The 27855-nt window shown below is 42.0% G+C and overlaps 1 protein-coding gene across 2 annotated transcripts in view; it reads right to left on the reverse strand.

Annotated features, from left to right (window-relative positions):
- CRAMP1 (cramped chromatin regulator 1) overlaps positions 1–27855 on the reverse strand; it is a 75426-nt gene that overhangs the window by 13275 nt on the left and 34296 nt on the right. For both annotated transcript variants that reach the window (XM_089682701.1, XM_089682691.1), the window contains exons 6-13: positions 27409–27457; positions 21653–21747; positions 19393–19516; positions 15891–15972; positions 13377–14366; positions 11568–11745; positions 9278–9459; positions 506–574 (exon numbers count right to left, since the gene is read on the reverse strand). In XM_089682701.1, the coding sequence (XP_089538827.1) occupies positions 506–574; positions 9278–9459; positions 11568–11745; positions 13377–14366; positions 15891–15972; positions 19393–19516; positions 21653–21747; positions 27409–27457 (1769 nt within the window). The remainder of the gene's footprint in view (positions 1–505; positions 575–9277; positions 9460–11567; positions 11746–13376; positions 14367–15890; positions 15973–19392; positions 19517–21652; positions 21748–27408; positions 27458–27855) is intronic.

Here is a 27855-nt window from a genome sequence, read left to right on the forward strand (position 1 = left end):
ATGTTGATGCACCAAAAAATAGATAATACATCATGCAGATGTGAAGGACTTCTATTTCAAACAATGATAACCAGTGTACATGCATTGAATAGGTGTGAATGGGCCTTTAAGGATTCATTTTTAATAAATGCACAACTATTTTTTTTTTTTTTTTTTATAACTGCAATTTGTTTTTTTTAGCTGCTTTTATTTATTTTATTTTTTTTTTTAAGATCAGCAATAGGGTCAGTGTCAGCAGTCAAGTCTACAGGCATGCAGATGCAGGTCAAATGCACCGACAGTGAACTATGAATGATCTCAAAAGAGTCTCAAACCGATATCAAAAGCAGGCTGCATATGCCCATGAAAAAGCCAGTCAACACAGGGCTTTAAGTGGGTCAGTCTTTTAAAACGTGACACAGGGGTACTTCATTTCTTTTCTCTTGTCATTGACAAGAACAATCAACTTTCCTCTTGTTTAGGATATCTAAGAGGAGCAAAGTAAAGATCTACCGTAGAATCATACCTGGACAACTAAGGGTTTCCGAAGGTGTCTGCTCCTCTGCTTCTTGGCCTTCGGCAAGAAGAAATCAGGCTGAAGGGATAAAAGACAAAAAAATGTGATTAGTGATCTCAAGGAGAACTCAACTGCTGAGATATGCGCACAGACAAAAAAAAAAAAAAAAAAAGATACAGATAACTATAGAATTTCAGTCCATCAACAAAAGGTTGTTACTCCAGATGTCCTCTTCCATGAACACTAAGGATCGATTTACTAAAGCTGGTGCACTCAGAATCTGCTGCAGCTGTGCATTCTAACTTCAGCTTGTGCAATTAAGCTTTGGCAATAAAACCTGAAAGCTGACTGGTTTCTATGCAGAGCTGGACCAGATTTTTCACTTTCCAGTTTTAGTACACAACCCCCTAAGGGCCATGTCACACTGGCAATCCCGTTTCTCGTGTCAAAGGCAGGATGGTTTTCTCTTTATTGTACATCATGGGACACAGAGCGACCATATAAATCCTTACTTATTGGGTTATGTTCTACCTATAGGTAAATGGATACTGGCACAAAGACAGAAGTCCTCTCCTAAATGGCCCCTTCCATACAGGAAGTGCTTCAGTCTTCCGCCAGTGTCTGAAGGTGTGCGGCTTCAGCTCGCCTCACAAACACTGGTATGTGCTCAAAATGGTTCCAGTAGGGATCAAGAATTTGGCCTTCTGGGTCCATTCCTACAACTAAAATGCTCAAACGAGTGGTACCCGGGCCCCGCCATGATGAAAGAGGCCAACATGTGAGGACTGCCTGTAATGGGACCATTCAGTGCTGGACCCTGCGTATACAGAACCCTGTGCAGTAGTAACGGACAAAGGTGTTTCCGGTAGGGTGCTGTACAGGTCCAGGGGTAGTGAGCCCCAAGAAAGGGGATCAAGTCCTTGAAGATCCTGAGTGGCACTGCCCGCTGTGATGGGTGAAGATTGGTTTTGGACTTTCTTGGTCAGAACCTGCTACAAGATTTTCAGTCCTTGGTAGCCTTGGTCCCAGGAGTTTTTTTTACCCCTATTGTGTTGTATGCTACTAGTCTTTCCTATATGTTCTGCCAGATGTTAATATTTGAAGGATGTCCTAACAGGAGCTGCCACTTCTTTTATAACCAGTGGGTGTTCACTCAGGGGAGCCTCTATTTGTGCGCTGTGTGGATGGACTTTGGGCGGGTGTTTTTTTTTTTCTCCCCCCTGCTTCCGGATGCATTTGGCGGTGTCTGCCCATGGTTCTGCCTCTTCCCATGTCTGGGAGGCCGCAGCCAATCATGTGCACCGATGGCTCTCTGTGCGCATGATATCATCCCGCTGTGGGCAGGGTCGCGCCAAGTGCTGGAAGGGCCAGGAGGACTGCCATCTGGCCGTTCTCCATCTTGGAGAAGTCTTTTCTTTGACGCCATGACTGCTGCATCCAGAGAACTCTGATTGGCCGCATGTCCATTATTTAAAGGATAAGTTCACCTTTTTACCAAAAATAATTAATGTACATTTTTTTGCAGGTAAAAAAAAATGTGCATTTATTATTTTTGGTTGCAGAAGCCTGAAAACCATTGCACCAGCGATCGGCAGATTGTTGGTGCAATGCAGGTCTCCTGCAGATCTGTCAGTATATAGCGGGAAAAATAAGTATGGAACATGTCACCACTTCGGTAACAACCCATGCAATCCATACATGCAAAGAAACCAACATCAGAATTTACGTTTTGTGTAATAAAATGGAATGACACAGGGCATAAGTATTGAACACATGACGAAAGGGAGGACATCACCTGAAATCTATCAGTAATTAGAAAGCAATCCTGCCCTTTGACCGTGCAAATGAATATCAGCTGGTTCAGTTGCAACTGATGGCCTATAAAAGGTGTCTCATCATCAAGGTGTCACACAAGAACAATTCATGATGTGTAAAAGCAAAGAGCTCTCTAAAGACCTTTGCAATACATACTGATGGCATTGGTTACAGAAAGATCTCTAAACTTCTGAATGTTCCAGTGAGCACTGTTGGGGCTATAATCCTGAAGTGGAAAGAACATAATTTCACCATAAACCGGCCACGACCAGGTGCTCCTCGCAAGATTTCCAAAAGAGGAGTGAAAAGAATTACCAGAAGAGTTGTCCAAGAGCCATGGACCATTTGTGGAGAGCTTCAGAAAGACCTGGAATTAACAGGTACAATTGTTTCAAAGAAAACAGTAAGTAATCCACTCAGCTGCCATGGCCTGTATACACGCTCGCCATGCAAAACTCCACTGCTGATGAAAAAGCATGTTGAAGCTTGTTTAACGTTTGCTGCACAACATTTAGACAAGTCTGGAAAATACTGGGAGAATATAGTCTGGTCAGATGAGACCAAAATTGAGCTTTTTTAATACCATAATACACACCATGTCTGGAGGTCAAATGGCACTGCACATCACCCCCAAAAGCACCATACCAATAGTGAAGTTTGGAGGTGGGATCATCATGGTGGTGGGCTGTTTTTCAGCATACGGTACTGGTAAACTTCGTATCATTGAAGAAAGCATGAATGGAAAAATGTACCAAGACATTCTTGATAAAAATCTGCTGCCATCTACCAGGATGATGAAGATGAAACGAGGTTGGACATTTCAGCAAGACAACGATCCCAAACACAAAGCCAAGGAAACTTTGAATTAGTTTCAAAGAAAAAAAAATAAAGCTAGAATGGTCCAGCCAATCACCTGACTTTGATCCAATAGAAAATCTATGGAAAGAACTAAAGATCAGAGTTCATAGTAGAGGCCCACGGAACCCTCAAGATTAGAAGACTGTGTTGAAGAATTGGCCAAAATCACACCTGAGCAATGCATGCGACTAGTTTCTCCATACAGGAGGAGTCTTGAAGCTGTCATTACCAACAAAGGATTTTGTACGAAGTATTGAAAAAATTTCAAGTTAGAGTGTTCAACACTTTTTTTTCCCTGTGTCATTCCATTTTATTACACATAACTTAATTTCTGAATGTATTTGTTTTGGTTTCTTTGTGTGTATGGATTGCATGGGTTGTTACCAACACATGGTGAAAATTTAATGTCAATAGCACCTTTAGAAATATATTTACCAAGAAAAAGGGTGACGTGTACACTGTATCTGCTTGCCCGTACGAGATGTACGAGCAAGCAAATATACTGACAGGAAGAATCAATGAACTACCACAGCGCTGTAGAGCTCATTGAGAACAACAAGCCAACAGTCGCTAATGCTGCTGGGACTTGAAAACTGTGAATGAATGATGCGGCGGGAGCCCCACAAGGCAGTGTTTTTTTTTTCCCCTAAATTTGACAGCTAGCGGGCGAAGCGAAGATCCCCCACTAGCTGTCAAAGCGGGGGCTGGTGTATTCATAACATGTTACACCTTGAATATGGGTGTAACATGTTATGAAAGGTGATCTTATCCTTTAAAAACATTGGGATATGATCTGGTCTCTCTATGAACGAGCACACTCTGGAATGATGTAACCCAGTACTACATCGATTGGTAGGCATCACCATGTTTACCTTTTCTGGCACAGTTTTGCCTTATTCTTTTCTCTCATTGGACTCAATTTGTAATGATCTTGTACTTTTGTAAATTTAGTACCCTATGTCAACCATTATCATTGTGCCTGTGCTCAGCATATGTCATCCGAGGATGCTTTATCACTATTTAGGTTATATGGCTGAGAGAATTTATATATGGGGATTTCTTTTTACTACATCCAATATATCATCTTTTCAGATATTTCCTACAATATCACCAATTGGTCATATTTGTGCGGTCCTTGTGGATGTGTGGTGTACTGAGACGTATCTCCCTAGATGCGACACCTAGGAGGCATTACCATACAGCCCTGTGTGATTGCTCCCAATGTCCAATCTGTTTTGCATTATCACAGGTGTGGAAATTTTTTAAAAAACTACTTGTCCAGGACTAAATCGGTACCCCAATCTACTTGTCCCTCATGACAATCTACTTGTCCAAATAAAAAAAAAAAAAAAAAAATAACTTATCAAAACTGTATTTAAATCGGAGGTGATATTAGGAATGTTTTAAAAACAAAAAGGGTTTTTTATGGTGACTTAAACATTTAATATTTTTAACATTGCGCTCTTTATCTCCTCCTCCCCTCCCTGCCTGTCTCCAGCACCGCACTCAGGGACTAGCAGGGAGCAGAGAGACCTTGCAGTGTAATGAGCACTGATTGGGTGCTTGTCAGGAAAGGGTGGGTGGGTCAGGACTTATTCTTTATCCCTTCCGCTGCCAGAGCCATTTTTGTGGTTTTTGCACAAGATTTAAAAATAATATTTTTAGGTCTGAAGATTACATAAAACCCCCTAACATTATGTATTTTCTGAGACCCTAGAGAATAAAATAGTGGTAGTTCCAATTTTTTATGGCGCGTGATATTACTGCAAAATTTCAGTTATGATGTCACTTCCGGGTCAGGAAAAGAAGGGGAGGGGAGCGGAAGGGTAGCGTTGTGTGGAAGCAATAGGGCGGCAGAGCTGCCACTCGAATGCTTCCACCTAACAGGTGAGCAGGACTAAAGATAGAAAAAAAAAAACCAACTTGATTTATTGATTTTGTTTCCTATAATTAACTTACTTGTATTTTTTAACTGAAATTTTGCAGTAATATCATGCGACATAAAAAATTGGAACTAGTACTATTTTATTCTCTAGGGTCTCGGAAAATATATAAGGTTAGGAGTTTTATGTAATCTTCAGGCCTAAAATGATTTTTTAAATGTGTGCAAAAAAATGCAAAAACGGCTCTGGCAGCGAAAGGGATAAATGATAAGCCCTGACCCACCCTTTCCTGGAGGAGCAGCCAAATCGGTGCTCATTACACTGCAAGGTCTCTCCCCTCCCTGCTAGTCCCCGGGTGCAGTGCTGGAGAAAGGCAGGGAAGGGAGGAGGCGATAAATAGCGTAACGTTAAAAATATTAAATGTTTAAGTCGCCATAAAGCCCCTTTTGTTTTTAAAATCCCCAGACATTCCTAATATCACCTCCGATTTAAATACAGTTTTGGTATTTTTTTTCATCTGGACAAGTAGATCGTCATGAGGGACAAGTAGATTGGGGCACCGATTTAGTCCCTGGATGAGAAGTTTTTTCAAAACTTTCTACAACCCTGCATGAAGTTTCCATTTTTTTCTCTAACACCCTCATTAGAGGCGGTAGTATTTGTGGAATGGGTGTTTCTCCTAAGAGGTTCACACAGCTGTATCCAATGAAGGAAAACATTCACTAGTAGATGGAATATGCCTGAATCCAGCCTGCCCACCCTGGCCTTGACCCTCTGTGGTGCAGAAGCTCAGCATGCTTGTGCCTCCCCTCTGTTCCAGGCTTTCCAGACATGGGGTGGATGCCCTCACCGCCAGGACAGTTACTGAGGTCTGCCAGAGGCCAAGCTAAGAGGCTAGTTAAGAATAATTCTGCAGATACTGAGGGTGGTCCTGGTAAAGATTACCTCGGGCTCTCTATGTTGCGGTTGATACCTTGAAAGATTCTTAATCAAGAAGGGCTTTGTCCGTCCATGTGCACAAGATTTTTTTGGGCTAAAGAATTGGTTTGCGAAGTTACTCTGCATGAAGTTATTGGCAGTTTTTTTTCTCTATTTTCCCTTCCATGGGGAAAGTCATTTTGGAACAGAGTTAGATCAGCACATCCAAATGATTTTGGGAGGTAAGAGTTCTCTTTTGCCTCTCAGGAAAAGGAGTGTTAGTCTCAGGGAGAAAGTGACTACTCCTTTTTCAGGATCTGTTCCCTCTGAACTTTTTGGTGCTCACAGGCCTCTACCTCGAAAGGAAAGCCTTAGGGTAAACTTTATAAGACAACCTGGGCTCCTAAGCCAGATTCTGATCCTCCTCCATGAAGGGGTGCTCCCACTCTCTTGGGTGGGGTGATGGTTGCTGGCATTTGCAAGGCTTGGGCAGGAGAAAGTCGCAGACGAGTTGCATAATCTCCCAGGGTTGCAAGGTGGTGTTCCGAAAGTTTCCTCCGCCACGTTTTATGCGTTCATATGTTTTTGAATCCACAAAAGAGGTTGTTGCCGTTTCAGGCTCTCGAACATCTGTTTCTTATAAGGACTGATTATACCAGTTCCGGAGGCCAAAAGGTTTCTCAGGTTTTACTCAAATCTCTTCACTGTCCCAAAATCAAGAGGAGATATATGGCCAATATTGGACCTTAAGGGTCTTCACAAGTTCTGCATATTCAGAGGTTCTGGGCAGTGGTGTCGTCACTTCAGCTAGGGGATTTCCTGGCATCAGTGGAGATAAAGGATGCTTATCTGCATATCCTAATTTTTCCTCCTCATCAGTGGAGAACAAGTATTTTCAGTTTGTGGCCTTGCCTTTTTGGCTGCCCATTGCCCTTTAAATGTTCAATGAGATTTTGGCCCCGGTCTTGGGACTCCAGGGGGAACCTAGTTTACCCAGAGGATCTATTGCTCAGAGGGCAATTGGTTCATTTATTGGAGTACAATGTGGCTATTGCAGTTAGACTTTGGAGAGGTTCTGCCGGGTTCTCAATCTCCAGAAATAGTCATTGTTTCCAACCCAGAGACTAGAATATCTGGGCTTGATCTGGTAGAAAGACAAGATTTTTTTTCTCCTGGCAGGGAGGTGTGTAGCCCTGAGAAATCAGGTGTCTACCCTCAGATCTGAGGTATCCCTCTGCATGAGAGTAATAGGGAAGATAGTAGCCTCGTTTGAGGCAGTTTCATTGGCTCAGTTTCATTCCGGGCCCTACAGCAGAATGTCCTGTTAGCATGGGGCAGAAGAACTCTGTCACTGGACTCTTGAATGTTTTCTGTGGCCCAACATATTAGGGTCTTTGGTGGATGTCTCTTCTGGGGCTGGAGACAGGAAAGCCATTTCTCTTTATTATTTGGAAAGTTCTGATGACAGATGCCATCCTGATGGGGGAGGAGTTGTGGCCCATATTTCAGTGCAGGGGCTATATTCCCTATAGGAAAGGGTATAACCCATCTATATTCTGGAGCTATGACCAATCCAGTTGGTGCTTCGACATTGGATGTCGAAGTTGAAGGGCCTTCCAGAGTCCGGTCAGAGAGTGCAAATGCCTTGGCATACATCAATCACCAGATTGCCACCACATACATACCGAACCCTTTAATTACCCTTCAAAACTCCTGAAAGAAAGAATTTTGCTGACTGCCAAACTACATAATAACCCTAGAGAAATTGGAGGCTCTAAATGTTTGTCTCAAAGACAGAATATGAAATAACCCTGGTTCCCATTTTCAATGGCATCTTAAAGCCATTATTTACTTGGGAACCCCCATCCAGCAGACGTTACACATATAATGGTATTCGATTTTGTTCTGTTATTAAACTCAATACAGAAAGAACTGCAATAATGGTAAAAACAAATGTTCACGAGGTTTGATGGATGGAATATCTTGAAAAATTAACATCATAGCTCGGTTACTTCTATTTAGTGAGCTTTTAAAACGATTCCAATTAGAATTTCTTTTGAAGAAATGATCCTTCCAGTTTGACCAAAAATATTCTTTGTCTTTGTAAGTTAAGAGGTGGAATGGGATTCCCAGACAGTACTTAATCATGATGTGACACACCTAGCCAGGCTTATTCACTGATGTAGACACAAATTAAACAGTAGCTAGTAATGCTATAACCTGTTCCCCTTACAGGAGGCCTATGGACATTAAAAGGGGATCTTTCATCCCTTAAACATCCTCTTTAGTGGAATAACCTTAAAATGGTTGTAAAGGCTGAAGGTTTTTTTACCTTCATGCATTCTATGCAAGGAGGTAAAAAACCTTTCATATGCAACTCCTTCAGCAGCCCCAAAGCCCCCGTCTCCCCTTGCATTTACCCGATCCTGATCGAGATCCAGTGATGTACACGAGTGCAGAAGATCTCCCGGGTCTCTCTCTTCTCATTGGCTGAAACACAGCAGCGGGAGCTATTGACTTCCACTGCTGTCAAACACAGCAAGTGAGGAGGAAGCAGAGGTGGGGCCAACCATTGTTCTGTGTGTCTTATGGAAACACAGAGCAGGCCTCAGGAGAAGAATGCACGAGTATCCCCATAACAAGTGGCTTGCTATGGGGGCACTCAGGGAAGAGGAGGAGCCTGAAGTACTGGCGGGAGACCCAGAAAGAGGAGGAGGACTGGGGCTTCCCTGTGCAAACAAGAGCAGGGTAAGCATAACACACACACAAAAAAAATTTACCCTTAATATCACTTTAAAGATGGCCATCAAATACTTTCACTTGACTGCCACTCCCCTCTACCCATCCGCACTTCACCAACTCTAGGTCACCCGAACTTTCCTTGGGTTAGACAGTTCGAATTCTTAACATGTGAGGCTAGAAAAGGAAACGTAAAAGTGGAACATTTTATTTCCTCTCAAAACTGGAAGAACCTGGAAAGATTTCCAACAAACTAGAATCTTCCAAAATTAGACTTCAGTGAGTGGCAGTGAAGGGGGGGATTTGGCACGGTAGAACAGCCTCAATATGTGAATGTATATAATGCCCAGGATTGCAGTCCCCACAGGCTGCCAAGAAATATAAAATCCTTTGCCAATTGGAACGCAGAATGATCTGCACTAGATGGGTGGACGGTTATGTTGGAATCTTGCTTGTCAAACCCCCCTCATAGCATGGATTTTCTCCAAAAATAGTCACTTCACAAATAAAACTGAAAAATTCACACATTCCAATCCAGTTGATTCCTTTATACTTATTTGGTACTCACACTAATAGTATCCAATTGCTGGCGGCCTGTCACCTCAGACTCTTTGCTTGGAGAGGAGATCTTAGCGTGCCGGCTGTTAGGAGGCAGCATGGTGGGAACAGCAAAGACCGCCCCATCGCAACTGGTTGTCACTGACCCCAAGGGACCACCAAAGACAAGAGGACGAGATAAATTCCTGAAACCTGCCGGAAGAGAAATATATTAGCAGATGCACTCATACTTGATTGTACCGCAATTAAAGTGGTTCTAAAGTCAATGTTTTTGTACCTTAATGCATTCTCTACATTTAAGTGGTTGTGAAGCCTTACATATACCCAGTGAAATGACTGACCTCAGGTGATATACAGAGATTATTTATTTATTTCAGGTACTTGTATAGTGCTGTCAATTTACGCAGCACGTTACATATTGTACATTCACATCAGTCCCTAACCCTCAAGGGGCGTACAAACTAAGGTCCCTAACTTACATTCATACATACACAGACTAGAGACAATTAAGACAGGAGCCAATCAACCTACCAACATGTCTTTGGAGTGTGGGAGGAAACCGGAGTACCCGGAGGAAACCCACGCAGGCACGGGGAGAACATGCAAACTCCAGGCAGGTGGTGCCGTGGTTGGGATTCGAACCAATGACCTTAGTACTGCCAGGTGGAAGTGCTAAACACTGTGTTGCCCAAATCATCCTACATAAGTTGTACCAGTTTATCTACTCCTCTTTCCCCTATATCCATTTACACAGGACCTATCAGCTTTGAAAAGCAGGAGGTGGGGAGCTACAGTTACCTCAGTGAGGAGAGATCTGAGAGATGATTGGAGGGAAGGGACACACAGCACACAGGAACAGAAATGAGGCTGTCAATCACAGGCTGTGCCCTCCCTGTCACCATTTTTTTCTTGGTGTCATGAAAACTCATCAGAAGTGACATGCTTATAGCAGAGGACACACTATAGAGGGATATGCTTTGTTAATATTTCATGTCTGAGGTTTACAACCATTTTAAAGGTAAAAAAAACCTCTCAATAACAGCTCCCCCCAGCCCTTAAACACTTACCTGAGCCTATTCTTGATCCAGCACTGTGCCTGTTTGCTGCAGCTCTTCTCTCCTCTTCCTGTATTCACTGGGGGCTCTGACGGCAGCGGGAACCATCGGCTCCTGTTGAGGTCTGTCAAATCCAGTGAGAAGAGAGTGGGGGGCAGGGCCCGAGCAGCGCTGTGCGTGTCTATGGACACACAGCCCGACTCAGCAACATGCCCGCATGTGCGCCTCCCCATAGCACACAGCTTGGTATTGGGGCACACTTAGAAGAGGAGGAGCAGAGAGTGCAGCGAACTGTGCAGTGTGAGAGTCTACCTGCCTGGACACAAATTTAAATGTACTGCAGGTGTTCACCTGTTGGATTGTTAGATTAAATCAGAACCCAAATCCAACAGTATGTGGCCACCCTAACACTGAAAAGGCAAATTCTGATTTCAGTCTTTTACTCCATACACCAATGCAGAGCTGCATGATCAGACCCAATTTATGTTAAAAATAACCAAGTATGAAGCATGACAAAAATCAGCATGGATTGTGACAATCATTATCGGTCAATGTTATGTGCAAATCTTCAGTACTCTCAATATTCTTCATTAGATCATTCCTAATCTTCCATACAGTACAAATTCATTTATTTATACCTTCCTCTTTTTTTAAAAAAAAAATTTAACATCTACTAAAATGCATGACATTCATATTTACTATGCTGTTACACAGTTAATATTTATGTTAATGTACATGAGAATTCATATAGTTTATTCTTTGTACCATTTCCTATGGACATTTCTATAGTTAGTTATGCTGCCATCCAGTGGCCTTATTTGGTAATGCATTTGTTTTACATTGCCTCCCTGAGATCTATGACACAGTTCCTTTGTATATGAAGCTCCTCCCTTCTTCTTGAGTTCAGCACTTCCTGTGTCATGGAGGCAGCTAACAGTCCACATGTAACAGGGACACATGTATTCTGCATAGTACGCTACAGTAAGTATCATCTTTTGACCGCATAATACTGGAAACCATTCATTCTGCTGTATCCTGTTGTCACATGTACAGAATAAAGCAACACAGTATTGGTGAGTTCAAGCTATCTGATAAGGATTGCCCACAGTGATTATATCTGCTTATACAGGCTAGGCATAGAGGTCTCACAAGGGATAAATCGCTATCACAACAATCTGAGTCCGAATATTTACTGTTTCCTGCACCATCTAAAAGGCAACACGTTTAATTATTGGGCTCTCTCACCTGAGGTATTGGAAGGAGGAGAAAAGGTTGTATGGATCTGTGCGGGTTGCGTCCTCAGACAGTCCGGGTTTCGGGACAGCAAGGTGATGACCTTACCAGGTGGTGTGAGGGTCTGTTCCTGAACTGGTTGCTTCATAATGGAGGTGGCAGCAGAGGTTGTTTCTGGTGTCTGAGAGGACTAAAAAAAAAAAAAAAAAAAAAAAAAAAAAAAAAAAGCCAAATATTTACCTAGAAAATATGCAACTTCCTTTGGGATTCAACTATGAACAATTTTTACATTTCCCGGTGTGCGGGGCTGATGCTACAGTAACATGTTACATATGTTACACCCTGAATATGGGTGTAACGTTACGAAGGGTGAACTTATCCTTTAAAGAAGACTGCCTATCAGCATAGTTGCTGGCGTTTACTTAGCTGTCTCAGCATACCCAATATTAGCTGGCATTTCTGTGCAAACATAAAATCACAGCTAATCTCCTCTTTCAAAATGAGATCTCAGTTAGAAGTAAGAAAAGAAACACTTTTGAGGAATCGTGAAGTAGTGTGATGGTGTACATTACTTAATTGCACCTATTTATAGCCAAATTAGTTTAAATTAACTAACTAAAATCCAGTTGTGAGCAAAAACTCTGTCCTTAAAGAACATTTACAGTAATGTTTACCTCTCCCACTGCCTGTGCCATGAAACACTGCTGTAATAAAGGAAGCTTGTTGGGTGAAGGCTTTCAGAAACCGACACTTCTGGTAGTGTCAATCTCCTGGTGCTTTGCTGTGCTTTATGGTACCATTCGTCAGCCCCTACCACTGAGTGCCGACAGGAAAGCACTTTCACCATACAGAAAGCATGGAGATTTTCAGCAGTGACACGGACGAAGAGTAAAAAATGCTTTTTGTCAGTAGAGTAGAGGAAAGCTGAAAACTCCTGTTGTCTGTGCCCTGGTTTCGGTTTTACCCTCACTTCCTATCTGGTGAAATCAGTTAATGAGAAAGAAAATTTTAATTACTTTTGTGAGTTAGTAAAGTGGCCTATGTATAGATACTACTATAGTAAGAATGGCTAAAGGACATACAGATGTCTCAAAGAAAAACAGAAAAAAAAAAAAAAAAAAAAAAAAAAAAAAAAAGACAACTGTCAATCCTCAATCAAGCTACACAGCAATAAGCCCTGCTAAGGTCCCCCCCAGATTCAGCCAACAGGTGTTAATTACACATCAGTAAAGTTTACTTTGGCTTTCTCAACAGAAAAGGCTATTGCTTGAAAAGAGATTTCCAACAGCCTGATATACCCTTAACACACGCATGTGACCATTATTTGGATAGAGGAAACAACTCCTAGGGATATTCATGTCCTCATTTCAGTGATGTGACAGTTAAATCCCTTGCAGGCTGCTGTCATCTTCAGCTACTTCCAAGGTGCTGGGTTTTTGGCCTGTTTGGCCAGTCAGGGAACGACATCATCCCATGCATGCGCATAGCAGTCCATCATTCTGGCACAGCCACAATGCGTTGGGAATATACACACCGTGCTGCGCCTGCACAGCTCAGTGTACGTTTAATAGAAGACTGCGAGCAGGCAGGTAAGGATTTGTTAATGCAGAAGAGACATAGCATGCCTTTTCTGTTATAAAGAGCAGCCTGCTCACAGTTTTTTCTTTAATCAGTAATTATTTTTTCTTTAACTAAACCATACCGACATTACTAAATTTGGCATGGGCATCTAGGTTCCAATGAACTCTAGGCATTGAAGGGCTTTTACACTTCTCTGTACAAAGCCCAAACACAGGTCAAAGAAAAAAAAAAAATACTTACAGTTTTAGAGTTCACTTCTGCAGCAATGAGTCTTAAAAGACAATTGAGGAGTCTCTGTTTGTGGCGTAGTGGGCATTCAGGATCATCAGAATTGCTGGGATCCATCCACTCGTACTCCAGCTGTAACTTGCCTGGCTTTCCCAACATGAGGTAGACCTCAGCTAGTGTCAGATTTTCTGAAGTGCGCTGGTTCCAGCCTTCCTGACGCAGCTGCTCAGTGAGCTGGTTAGAGTTGTCTTTGGGAGCTTTGGACGAACCACTCTGCTCCTTCACCTGAGAGTCCGTTCCTGACGGTTGTGTAGTGCAATTCTCCTGCTGGGGGTTTGTAGACTGAACATCAGCCTTTTCCTGGCTGGGAGAAGCTGCCTGGCCAGAGCCTTTGGGATTGGTACTGGGAGATATGGGTGGACTTATCACAACATTTGCTGCTGATGGGCTTCCTTCTGGAACAATGAGGTCTTGGCAAGACTTCAGGTAAGGAGGAAAAGGGTCATTTATTGACAGTTCATCCACAATTGGCAGCTCACTACTGGACACTTCACCAGGTATGTCTGGATTGGTTGATATATCCATAGTTTCAGGAGGGGCTTCATCAGGGGTCTTCGGACCATCTTGCACCCCTTCAGAAGCTATGTTCTCTCCAGGGCCATTTTCTATTGTTGGGGTCCTGTCTGCTGAAGCATTGCTTGCCGTTTCCATTTTGTTTGTTTGTTTAGTGTCTGTGCTGCCACGTGGGCACTTTAGCTGCACTCGCGCTGTCCCTTGTCCAGTCTGGATACCCAATATCTGAGCAGGTGGCAAGAGAGCATCCTTGGAGCTTTGTTTGCACTTGCCAGACTCTTGCCAATGGACGGTACAGTAAGCTTTGGAATGAACCACCCTAGCCACACCTGGTAAAGATGACAACTGTGCAGACTCTGGTGGGAATAGATACAAGTCCTCTTTGGAGTCCTCCACCTCTGCTAGCTGCGGATCCTCAAGGAATTTCCTCTGAGAGAGTTAGTAAAGGAAATTTCGACAAAAAAAATTCAACTGATGGTCATATGGTAAACTATAAAGTAGATCTAAACCCAAACACTGAAATCTCATAATCGTTAGCATGTTTATGCAACATCAAAAGTCATTTCAATCTTTTTAAATCTGCAGCTTTCAATAAAAAAAAAAAATATCTGTCAATCCTACCATGAAGGACCTTGTTCAGGAACTTCCTGTTATAGAGTGACAACACTGTCTCTGTCCCTCAATTGCTCTTTTGCAGTGTCACCCTGTCATCTGGACATCTTATGTAGACTACCAGTTGTTGTGCCAACGCCCATTGTACTGGCATGTTCTGCTGTTGTTACCATACAGAAACCTCAATGCCATGCAGTCACCTCTAAAGCAAATGTGGAAAGAAGTGGCTACAAAGAGGTTGCAGGAGTTCAGTGTCACAGAGCTGAAAACAAAGGGCTAAATAAGCAAAATCAGTAAATTCTAGAAGGAAAACTTGACCACTGTTTATGATACTTAGTGCTTTAGGAAAAAACAAAGTGTTTAGTTACGGATTGGATATATTTCATTCATTTTTTTGTCATGCCTTCATTTTAAAATTTCCCAGGCTTATGACAAATAGGAGCTTTTACCCCACAGCTCTGTATTGCTGTGTCAGCAGAAACAGAGGTCATAATGAAGATCAATAATCTAGAAGACTAGAATTAGAGTATAAAGAAAGGCAAAACTTTTTAGCTTTGCTCAGGTGGTATAACCACTGTCAGGTTGTTATCATGGTCTGTGTCCCTAACAGGGACATTCACCTTTCTTTGACTGTCCTGATGACTAATGTCAAAGGGAATAAAAAAGAAGGTATATATAAAATTTTTAGTTACCACCAGAACAAACATAGAGGGGAAATCTTCAAATGTGAACACAATTGTCTTACCCCTGGTTCACATATGCTGCCATGCAGGCTGCATTTTAAGCAGGCACAAGAGCCCCTTCATTTGAATGGACTCCCGTGCCCCCTGACACGCAGAGAAGAAGTCTCTGCACTTCTTCTGAAAGCGCAGCCCGCATGGGAACCTCGGTTCCCAGTACGGTTGAGTTTTCCAGTGTGGGTGGCGTGCCATTAGAACTAATGGCACCAGCCCGCGGGTCCACATTCCTCAGTGCGGGTGGTGCGGCTGAACGGATTTTCGTGCGGATCCACAGCGGCACCCCCAGAACATATGTGAACCTAGCCTTAGAGGTGATTTTCTTCACATTGCAGAGATACCCCCTCTCTTCCTGTGGAGTCTACAGGACTGGACAAGTAAAGTGAAATTTCCGTAATGAGGCACAAATGGCAAAAATGAAACCAACATTGGTTTCAATCCTCCCCTACTCTATCCAAAATGAAAAACAAAATTAGCTTTAGACATAGTCTCTGTAGTTTACAACCAGTCTGATGTTTTGAGCTAATAGATAGCAGATGGGGTTACCTTTAATTTACCTTGGTATTGCATCCAAAGCCCAAATACCTGAAATAAACAAGGATACAACCCGGACCTCTTGTAGTGCCCACTTCTGTTTTAAGAACTCTATGAGGCTGGAGACTTTTCTGTGCAGCTCGACTATCATCCTAGTAATGAAAGGAAACACAAAAAATTAATAAAATACAAGACACTTTTTTTTCCCTTTTAAATCAGATATTTTTTGCTTTTTCAGACACACAATCATGTGCCATTTTTTGTTTTATATACAACCCAATTATGTTAGTACAAAGAAACAACACAGTGATCATTGAAGTATAGAATTTTTGAATTTCAATAGTGTAGCACATTTGTTCACAATGCATAATATCTGCAATTAATACATATAACTAGCTCATGTGAGATGGTTTACTGTTTGCATATACATTTGTTCTCGTAAACAGTCAAGGAGTCAATAAAATGATCACAAAAAACTGTATTTGCAAAGCATCTATTATCTCCTATTTACTCTTTACCAGAGACACTGTATCACCTTGTACCTTAGCTTAAAATTAGAACATAAATAAGGTACAATTAAGGCGGAGATAAAATATATATCTTTGTCCTATCAAGACAAATGGGGCCAATTCCGACACCAGTAAAGAGGGACTCCATAGCTGTTCTAACTTTTGTGGGCAGGTTCTTTGCTGGAATATTAGCTTTTTCCAGGGATATGGTATTGTTAACCTGATGTCTCCATTAATCGATCGTGGGGGGGAAAAATGATTTCCGTTATGGGGCTATTATTTCACAGGTTGCCTTGATGTGAACGAAGTTTGTTTTTAATATACTTATCAAGAGCCCTTTCTTTAGAATATATGTGCCTTGACTACTTTGGACTACCATGCTGTCTTTATGGTGACTTACTTACATTAGGTCTGGATGCTTCCCCAATGTGAAGTTGGTCCTTCCATTTTAAGAATTTGTGTACCAGTGGCTGTTTACTGAATGTATCTGAATTTCCCACATGAGAGGTAGTGGATTCACCTTGGCTTACTCATTTGCACCTCTATGGGCAACATGAGCACCCTATGAATTCCAACCTATCCTACCAGCTCATGTTACTCTATTAAAGATTAGGAGTGGGTTCCAGTTTACGGATTCTGTCACATGTGCTCCTGAAGGATTCCTGAAATGAGTGGAGCCCACATGTGAAAGCTAATCAGAATCTTTGAACCCCTATGTGGGGAGTAATTTTTAATGTTGTGTAATAGATTTTTTAACGGTGCATAAAAAAGAAGTTTTTCTCTTCTATATGTCCACACAAAGTCCATAACTAAATATTTTGTAACTAGTTACCCAGCAAACATAAAAGGGGGTTATATATGTTTGGGAAGTCAAAATTGTCAGCCATAAACTTTGTCACCTGAGACCAGAGAGGCCTGACCTTTTGGACACTCCCAAGTCATATGTATAAAAGTGCCTTCAAAGAACTGAAATGTGCGACATAGCGCTGAGTACCTTTTCCGCATGTGAAACAACCGTAGAGGCATATAGTAAGTCTGATGCAAGAACTGTATTTGTAGCATTCAGTATCAATAGCTGCAATTACCGTAGACAAATAAGTGTGAAGCAGCTCCCTCCACTGCCTGTCAACTCCGGCACAACAGCAGACCAATGATCTCTGGCCCTCCTCACCAACTTAGAAGTACTAAAAGCCAAAGCCACATAGCATCTAGAAATTAGCTTCTGACCAGGGTCCAAAGGAATGGACTTCAGATTATTATCCAAAACACCTAAACCCCCTCCCGACCAACCACCTGTTTTTTACTTGAATCTCCTAGGGCCATAACATTCCATGAGATCACAATTCTCTGCGTAGACATTGTCCAAATTGTTTATGATGGTAGGAGTACCCAACTCTAGTTGGTATGGATGTGTCCCATAATCTCCCCCAAAAGGGAAAAGTACAGCATGTGACAGTATCCAGATTATGCCTAAGCAAATTAGCGACTGTTTCAGCAAAAGGTACAGGGCTAGAGTGCCCCAAACAACTCCTAATGGTAAAAGGTAGAACATGAATATAGCTGGTATACATGGACCCGTAAGCACATGACTTAGAAAAAACCTCAGCAAAACCTTGCAGAAAAAAAAAAAAAACAACGAGTAAAAAACGCACGCAAACTATAAACCAATATTTCCTCTCAGGAACACTGCTGGGGAGAGAACCCGTGGCCCAAAAGTGAGTCCAACTAAAAACCGCAAAGCGTCATATTCTGAAAGACCAAAACATGTTGACGGGTATACAGGGGCTACACACCTAAAACAGCAGAATTCGAGGCTATAAGTAACTTATTCAGAAGCGAAGAGACTTTATTTCTGGAGGGAATCCTCTGTTCACTTCTATCTAACCAGGATCCTGCAGCACCCGGAATACCAAATAAATTGCAAGGTTTTTCCATACACAACCCTGCGTTTAGCTGAACAGAGCATTGCATATGGAAGCTGCAGGGCTCAGAGCCATTTTTTAACATCTGTGTACTTTGCACGCTGAATCTGCACTTCCACCGAAAAACTGGGTAAGGAGGAGATCTTTGCTCCATGACATTCAATATTCCTCTACTTACAAGCCAGTGTGAGGTTTATAGATTTGTCCTTATCATTGAGTAGTTTCAAGACAAAAAAAAAAAAAAGAGTGGGAGATGATCAAGAGGTAATGGGCATGCCTGTATTTTATAAGCTTGTTGCACAGCAAACGTGGCAGTATAACTTTCTCTATCAAATAGTGCAATTAGCCATTTTTCAATATAATCAGCTGGGTGTTTTACCTCAATACGTCCCCCGATTGGCCAAGGATATTGGCAATATTCCTCCTTTGCCTATCCTCCATATCTTCCAGCCTATATTCTTGATTGACCATCTTAGCTCTGGTATGTTGTAGTTCATCTTTCATGGGGCCATTATCATCCTCCACTGAGCTTACTCTTCCCTCCAGCACAATGGTACATTCACTTATTTTTTGTAAGTCCTGACGGACAACTGTTATGTCTTCTTTAATACTCAGGACCTGGTTGGTTAGGACTTGCAGGGAGGTATTACAAGTTTGTACTGCTAGAAACACATCTGCCAGGGTTGGTTCAGTAGCAGCATGTGAACTGCCTGGCTGCATCACTTCTCCCTTTGTCTCACATAATGGCACTGCTGCTTCTGCCCCATCTCCCTCCTGCAATGGATGGTCTTGCTGCGATACATAGGCTGTATCCAGTGTGTCTGTGGCCCCCTTCTCACTAGGCATTTCATCAGCGGCTCGGGACCTAGATGGGGTGCGAGCATAACACTCTAGCTTACCCGCAATCTCCCTTGCCCACCACTGAAGACCAAGGAGGAAGGCGATCTTGCAGGTCATGTGACCTGCCAGAAGACATCAGAAAAAAGTAAAAAAAATATACTTTTGGCAGGGGCCACAAAAGGGAAAGCCTAGAGCTCAGAGTAAGGCTGTAAATAAAATGTACCCAATATCATTGTAATTCCCCTTGGAGAAATACACAAAGGCAGTAACTTTAACCAATGTCTTCGATCCATTCCCATACCTGAGGCGTGGATTCTGTGCCAGGCTCTGTACACGTGCCCAGGCCTGGTTACTCCTTGGCTGAAGTTCTATGGGTACCTTCAGAGGCAATCGCACTGGTTTCTGATCCTCTTCATCACTCAGGCCTGGAAAATGATAAGTTATAAAATCAATCCAATAGCTGAAGCCAGGAAAAAAAAAAAAAAAAAACACAGACATGCATCCAATTTCTATGTAGGCAGTCAATTGTAGGATGAAATGGAATTCATGCAGCTTACCACACAAACAACCCACCTCCGAGACGCAAATAAATCTCATCACACCATTTTAAGTGTTCTTTAAAAATCCTGTTTCTTTAGAGAAGCTTTTTTACACTCTATGTTTTTGTCTCCCACTTCTACAATCAAAAACTACTCAGTGTGTGGGCAGTAACAAACTACTTTAAAAGAGAAGTTTCGGGGTTTAAAAAAAACAAAACAAAATGTATACTCAATGTTTTTCCACCGTGCAGTGAGATTGTCCCAGTGACTAGCAAGGGCACTATAGACGGGGGATGGCAGTGAATGTAGTTTAATAATCATGGCAGGCCCCAGTACAAAAGCACAGCTAAATGAAAGTGGGGCACAGAAAAGGCTTTCTGGACAATAAAAAAGGTAATACCAGCAATAGGCAAGACTTTAACCTCAATGAACCTTGTTTTTTATTATTATAGTGATGTAGTCAGGCTGCCTAAAATGTCAAGCATGCATTTTTTTTTTTTTCAATGTTCTAGTGTGCTGTAGCCTTTGCTGTATCTCCTGTGCTGGCAGCATGCTGGAAATCTTACATCAAGTGCAGTGGTTTGGTTCTGCAGGGTTCTGACACATTGCCTATACAGCCCAAAATACTGTGCTCCAAGTAACACTTGTGCTCCCTGAGCAGCGTTGATGCAGTAATGTGTAGGTGGTGTGTCAGACTGCTGGAGATCCAGATTGTGGAATTCTATGTGAGAGAAGAAGTCTGGATCTCTAGTCTGCTGCTGTCAGAAGGAGAATACGGACATTTCCTTTACTATCTATTTATTTAAGCAGCCTGAAAGCATTTGGGAAAAAAAACAAAAAAATCCCCCCAAAAGGTTCAGTTTAAAATCAAAGGTTTAACCACTTGCCTACTGGGCACTTTTACCCCCTTCCTGCCCAGGCCAATATTCAGCTTTCAGCGCTGTCACACTTTGAATGACAATTGCGCGGTCATACAACATTTATAATTTTTTTCCACACAAATAGAGCTTTCTTTTGGTGGTATTTAATCGCCACTGGGTGCTTTATTTTTTGAGCTATAAACAGAAAAAGAGCAACAAAGTAAAAAAAAAAAAAAAAAAAAAAGAAAGAAAAGTTTTTCTTTGTTTCTATTATAAAATTTTGCAAACAGGTAATTTTTCTCCTTCACTGATAGGCGGCACTGATGTGCACTAATGAGGTGGCACGGACAGGCGGCACTGACAGGCACTGACGAGCTGGCACTGATGATGCTGCACTGATGGGTGGCACTGAGTGACGGCACTGCTGGACACCGATTGGTGGCTCTGCTGGGTGGCACAGCAGGGCACAGGTGGGTGGCACAGATGGGCGGCACTGATCATCAGTGCCAATCACTTTTCTGACAATTGCCGGTTATCGGTAGTACTTTCCTCATGCTGTGACAGCGTGAGGAAAGTACTATAAAAAACCGGCAACTCTAGTTACCCGGTAATCTGCTTTGTCATTGGACACAGCTGATCATTTGGTAAAAGGCCGCTGTGATTGGCCGTTTACTGTATCACGTGATCAGCTGTGTCCGTGCCGCTGGGGGCGTGTTCAGGGAGGATGCCCATGAACTTCCTCTCAGAACTAAACAACCGCGCTGTAGCCGTCTTTCGGCTATAGCGCAGTAGGGAACCGGTTAAACTGGATTACAGATTCACTTTACTCTCACACTGACCTGTTCATGGTGCTTTATAATATAAAATGTATAGCAAAGGAAGGCTTGGGTCATGTTACTGTAAATTGACGATTAGCCTACTCAACAAACAGCTGCATTCTCTGTATCAAGGCAACACTTTGGGTTGATTTCCTAAAACTGGAGAGTACAAAATCTGGGGCAGTTCTGTAAAGAATTCAGTTTCCAGGTTTGTTTTGTCAAAAGTTTACTTGAACAGGTTAGAAGCTGACTGGCTACCATGCACAGCTGCACCACATTTTGCACTCTCCAGTTTTAGTAAATCAACCCCTTTGGGTTTGAGCAGATAGGCTGGTAAGTGTTACCTGTCTTTCCTTCAGGGTCACAAAGTTTCTTCAACGCTCGACACATTGGAGCCTTAATCCGCAAGTTCCTTCCCTTGTACCGCACAGTAGTTGCTCTGTGAAAAGAATTTTAAAAACCAATAGATGAAAATAAACAAGCAATGTACTAAAACTGTCTGTATGTCCTACCAATAATGCAGACAATGCACTGAACCCTTTATAGCACATGTCCAAAAGAAGACAAGTTGGAATGACAACATTCATGCAGCATCATTTACAGAGATGCTTTATTGTTAAACCTTATTGTATTTAAGTTTGGGCTATATATATATATATATATATATATATATATATATATATATATATATATATATATATATATATATATATATATATATATATATATAGTAAAGCGCTGAGCAAACTGTTGGCGCTATATAAATCCTGTATAATAATAATAATATATATAGTCTACACACCCCTGTTAAAACGTCAGGTTTCTGTGATATAAAAAAATGAGAAAGATAAACGATTTCAGAACTTTTTCCACCTTTAATATAACCTACAAACTGTAGAATGACAAACTGAAATTTGGAGTGAAGTATAAATAAAAAACTAAAATAATATGGTTGCATAAGTGTGCACACCCTTAAACTAATACTTTGTTGAAGCATCTTTTGATTTTATTACAGCACTCAGTCTTTTTGGGTATGAGTCTATCAGCATGACACATCTTGACTTGGCAATATTTGCCAACTCTTCCTTACAAAAACACTCCAAATCTGTCTGATTGCGAGGGCATCTCCTGTGCACAGCCCTCTTCAGATCACCCCACAGATTTTCAAATCGGATTCAGGTCTGCGCTCTGGCTGGGCCATTCCAAAACTTTAATCATCTTCTGGTGAAGCCATTCCTTTGTTGATTTGGATGTATTTGGGTCGTTGTCATGCTGAAAGATGAAGTTCCTCTTCATGTTCAGCTTTCTAGCAGAATCCTGAAGGTTTTGTGCCAATATTGACTGGTATTTGGAACTGTTCATCATTCTCTCTACCTTGACTAAGGCCCCAGTTCCAGTTGAAGAAAAATAGCCCCAAAGCATGATGCTGCCACCACCATGCTTCACTGTGGGTAAGGTGTTCTTTTGGTGATGTGCAGTGTTGTTTTTGCACCAAACATATCCTTTTGGAATTATGGCCAAAAAAGTTCAACCTTGGTTTCATCAGACCATAACACATTTTCCCCACATGCTTTTGGGAGACTTCACATGTGTTTTTGCAAAATGTAGCCTGGCTTGGATGTTTTTCTTTGTAAGAAAAGGCTTCCATCTTGCCACTCCACCCCATTGCCCAGACATATGAAGAATACGGGAGATTGTTCACACAGCCAGTATTTGCCAGATATTCCTGCAGCTCCTTTAATGTTGATCTAGGCCTCTTGGCAGCCTCCCAGACCAGTTTTCTTCTCGTCTTTTCACCAATTTTGGAGGGACGTAGAGTTCTTTGTAATGTCACTGTTGCGCCATATTTACTCCACTTGATGATGACTGTGTTCACTGTGCTCCATGGCATATCTAATACCTTGGAAATTCTTTTGTACCCTTCTCCTTACTGATACCTTTTAACATTGAGATCCCTCTGTTGCTTTGGAAGCTTTCTTCGAACCATGGCTTTTGCTGTAGGATACGACTAAGAAAATGTAAATACCTACTAGAACAGCTGAACTTTATTTGGGGTTAATCAGAGGCACTTTTAATAATGGCAGGTGTGTACTGACTCCTATTTAACATGATTTTGAATGCGATTGCTTAATTCTGAACACAGCTACATCCCCAGTTATAAGAGGGTGTGCACACTTACACAACCTATTATTTTTGTTTTTTAATGTTTACTTTGTCCCCCTAAAAGATTTCAGTTTGTTTTTCAATTGAGTTGTACAGATTATAGGTCGCATTAAAAAGGTGGAAAAAGTTCAGAAATGATATACCTTTGTGTAGACGTTTTAAATATATCGCGTGTGTGTGTGTACACACACAGTGCATCCAGAAAGTATTCACAGCACTTACCTTTTGCCACATTTTATGTTACAGCCTTATTACAAAATTATTTAAATACATTTTTTTTCCTCAACATTCTACAAACAATACCCCCTAATGACAATGTGAAAAAAGTTTGTTTTTAAATGTTTGCAATTTGTTAAAAATAAAAAACTAAAAAAAAAAAAACAAAAAAAAAAAACATGTACATAACTATTCACGGCCTTTGCTCAACACTCTCTTGAAGCCCCTTTAGCACCAATTACAGCCTCAAGTCGTTTGGAGTATGATGCTACAAGCTTAGCACACTTATTTTGGGCTTTTTCTTCCATTCTTCCTTGCAGTACCTCTCAAGCTCCATCAGGTTGGATGGGGAGCGTCGGTGCACATCCATTTTCAGATCTCTCCAGAGATGTTCAATCAGGTTCAAGTCTGGGCTCTGGCTGGGCCACTGCAGGACATTCCTTTGTTATGTGGGCTGTGTGCTTAGGGTCGTTGTCCTGTTGAAAGATGAACTGTTGCCCCAGTCTAAGGTCCAGAGCACTCTGGAGCAGGTTTTCATCAAGGAGGTCTCTGTGCATTGCTACATTCATCTTTCCTTCGATCCTGACTAGTCTCCCAGGTCCTGCCGCTGAAAAACATCCCCACAGCACGATGCTGCCACCACCATGCTTCACTGTAGGGATGGCATTGGCCAGGTGGTGAGCGGTGCTAGTTTCCTCCAGACATGACGCTTGGCATTTAGACCAAATAGTTCAATCTTTGTTTTATCAGACCAGAGAGTTTTGTTTCTCATGGTCTGAGAGTTCCTCAGGTGCCTTTTGGCAAACTCCAGGTGGGCTGCCATTTGCCTTTTACCGAGGAGTGGCTTCCGTCTGGCTACTCTACCATACAGGCCTGATTGGTGGAGTGCTGTAGAGATGGTAGTTCTTCTGTAAGGTTCTCCGCTCTCCACAGAGAACCGCTGGAGCTCTTTCAGAGTGACCATCGGGTGGCTTGTTTGCCTCCCTGGCTAAGGCCCTTCTCTGTTGATTGTTCATTTCGGCCAGGCAGCCCGTTCTAGGAAGATTCCAGGTGGTTCCAAACTTCTTCCATTTACGGATGATGGAGGCCACTGTGCTCATCAATGCTCATTCAATGCTGCAGACATTTTACTGTACCCTTCCTCAGATCTGTGCCTTGATACAATCCAGTCTCGGAGGTCTACGGATAATTCCTTGGACTTCATAGCTTGGTTTGTGCTCGGACATGCACTTATAAGGCTCCATGAACACTGGGAGTTTTAATAATGCTGGTAACGTTAGCTGTGTAAAGGCACGTTTTTCAGCATTTTTGCTTTAGCTTTTAGCGGCATTTTGCCGCATTTGCAGGTTTTTAGTGTTTTTTTTTAACCAAAAAAAGAAATATTTTTTTCTCAAGAAAAGTCCAAAAACACTGGTTTACCACGTTTTGTCAAGTTTTTCAGAGTTAAGAGTGTTTTTACAGCTAAAAAAACTCCTCTAGAAACCCACTAATTCTGGGGGGGTTTTTTTAGAGCCAAAAAAAACGCTGATTGCATTCTATGTGTGTGTATGGACACATAGGTTAACATGCTGGGGAGTTTACTGGCTGTAGAAAGAAAACCGCCAAAAGCCAAAAACAGCAGCTGTAAAAACGTCCCGTGTGCATGAGGAATAACTGTGGGACGTTATATAGACAGGTTTATGCCTTTCCTAATCATGTCCACAGGTGGACTCCAATCAAGCTGTGGAAACATCTCAAGGATGATCAGTGGGAACAGGATGCACCAGAGCTCAATTTTGAGTGTCATGGCAAAGGCTGTGAATACGTATGTACATGTGTGTTTTATTTTTAATAAATTGCAAACATTTCAAACTAACTTCTTTCACGTTCTCATTATGGAGTATGGTTTGTAGAATGTTGAGGAAAAAAATTAATTTAATCCATTTTGGAATAAGGCTGTAACATAATAAAATGTGGCAAAAGTTAAGCGCTGTGAATACTTTCTGGATGCACTGTGATACCAGTGAACGCTATAAATCGCATTTCATGTGATACAACAGAACATTGAAATCTAGATGTACAGAGCTAATTTAGCAGTGCCATCTAAAGTGACTCTGCAGGTCCCTGCAATAGAGGAGCTCTTATATTTAACTCTTTGGCAGCTTTCATGCAAACCTCATTTCATGGCAGTCATTGTGATCACATTACTGGGAAAAAAGCTGATTGATTCCTGATCAAAAGTGGGGATCAGAGCCATCAGTGACAGCCTGGTCTAGCAACTAGCAGTACTTACACCTGGAAATGTTGAGCTACAGAGTAAAGACACCTGATGGATAACTATGAGGCCAGCGAATAAAACTCCAACATACAGCACAACGCAATGCATGAACACAGTGACCTGGAACCAGTCAAAAATGATCTCCCTTTACTTTATCCACAAGGCTGAGAAAAGTGTAATCTGATGCAACACTTTTATTTGGCTTCTTGAAATTTTTTACTCCTGAAGATTGGTACTTAGCGCATGAAGTTTCAGCTCTAATAAAATACATGTGTGAATTGTCATCAGCCATTGATTCTTATTATACGTTTGGGCATGCCTAAAAATGTAAAATAGATATCAAAGCTACACATATGACAGTGTAGGGAAAGGATGATACTACACTCTTATACATGCATTTCCATAAATTTTGCAAAGGTATTCTTGTGGTCACAGGTTTTTTTGCGGGGCTTTGAGCGTGACTTCCTTCTTCTGTTCCAGACTGCACTGTCCAACAGTCCTTGCAAGGACAGCTACTCCTCAACTCACTCTCTCTTGACAGAACAGGTGAACAGTGACACAGTGGCAAAGCCTGAATCTTAGAGGAAGCCCCAGCATGTCTACGCAGTCCTATGTTCCTTAGGGAACAAGCTTGAGATGGAAGGTTACCAAGCTACTGGAATTTCAGCAATGACCTTGCAGTGCTAGTCCTTTTCTAAAGGAAGTGCGGTCAACACAGGAATACTGGCAGGATCAGCAGGTAAGAACCGCTGGAAGTTGAGGGATTTTCACGAGCACATATATAGAGGTAATCTTTAGGAATACACAACAGTATTGAAACGATTTTTGCCTGGAGTTACACTTTAAAGCCTTTGTCCCCCCGCTCCCCATTAAGGACTGGCACCTTTGGGGAGCGGGTACCCGAATTTGAAAGGTACCCGCTCCCACTTCCCCTGCGATCGCCTAGGTGATCGGAAGCGGAAGTTGTCCTCCTACCTTCCCTCCCCATAGTCTTCTGGGACACGTGACAGGTCCCAGAAGACTACAGGGCCATTAACAAAGCACAGCGCTTCTCGTGCATGTGCAGTGGGCACCTGGCTGTGAAGCCTCAAATGGTCACAACGGGGGCCCACACTGAAGATGCCGGTGCCAGGGAGAGAAGACAGCCGGTGAAACCAGCGGTTGTGAGGACACCGCTGGACCAAGGGACAGGTAAGTGTCTCTATTTTAAAAGTCAACAGCTACAGTTTTTGTAGCTGCTGACTTTTTTTTTTCCCCAGGTGGAACGCCGCTTTAAGTGAACTTGTTGCTTACCCCTACAAAAAGTTTTGGCTAAGACGGCTTTGAAAAAAACAAAAAACAAAAACAAAACAACAACCATTAAACCCAAAGACCAGTACCAACAACAAGGTTGAATTTATGGAATGCACGAGGAACAATGGAAAGTCATATGATATCAGGTACCAGGAAACATTTTATACTCACCCTAACTGTATCAGCTCATTCAGCTTGGCCGCATTCTTATCATCCATGCCTACAAGGAAAAAAACTTTAGGAACATAGACTCGCTAGTGGCATGACCACCACATGGCATCTATATAAAGCAAAGCTTTTCAACGGTACTTATGGTTATCGTCACGTGATAAAAATTTACCATATAAACCCTGCTGTGTACCAGATTACTTCGAGTGTAAGTGTGTATGAAAGAGAAAGAGAGAGAAAAGAGAAAAAGAATGGGAGAGCAAGTGAAACCTCTGCATGCTGCAAAACTTTGTATACCAATAAATATGTTTAGCCTGCAAGTGTTTTCACCATCACTGTCTGTCAAAGAGATCACATGAGCAGGAAGCACACGGATTGGTTCAGAACTAGGACTGCACACTGCCAGTTTCTCAGAACAAGGAACCATGTCTGAAAACGTTATTCCACAAA

Source organism: Staurois parvus, unplaced genomic scaffold, assembly GCF_062004578.1.
Source record: "Staurois parvus isolate SC_StPar_1 unplaced genomic scaffold, SC_StPar_1.0 ptg000018l, whole genome shotgun sequence".
Taxonomy (NCBI): Eukaryota; Metazoa; Chordata; class Amphibia; order Anura; family Ranidae; genus Staurois; species Staurois parvus.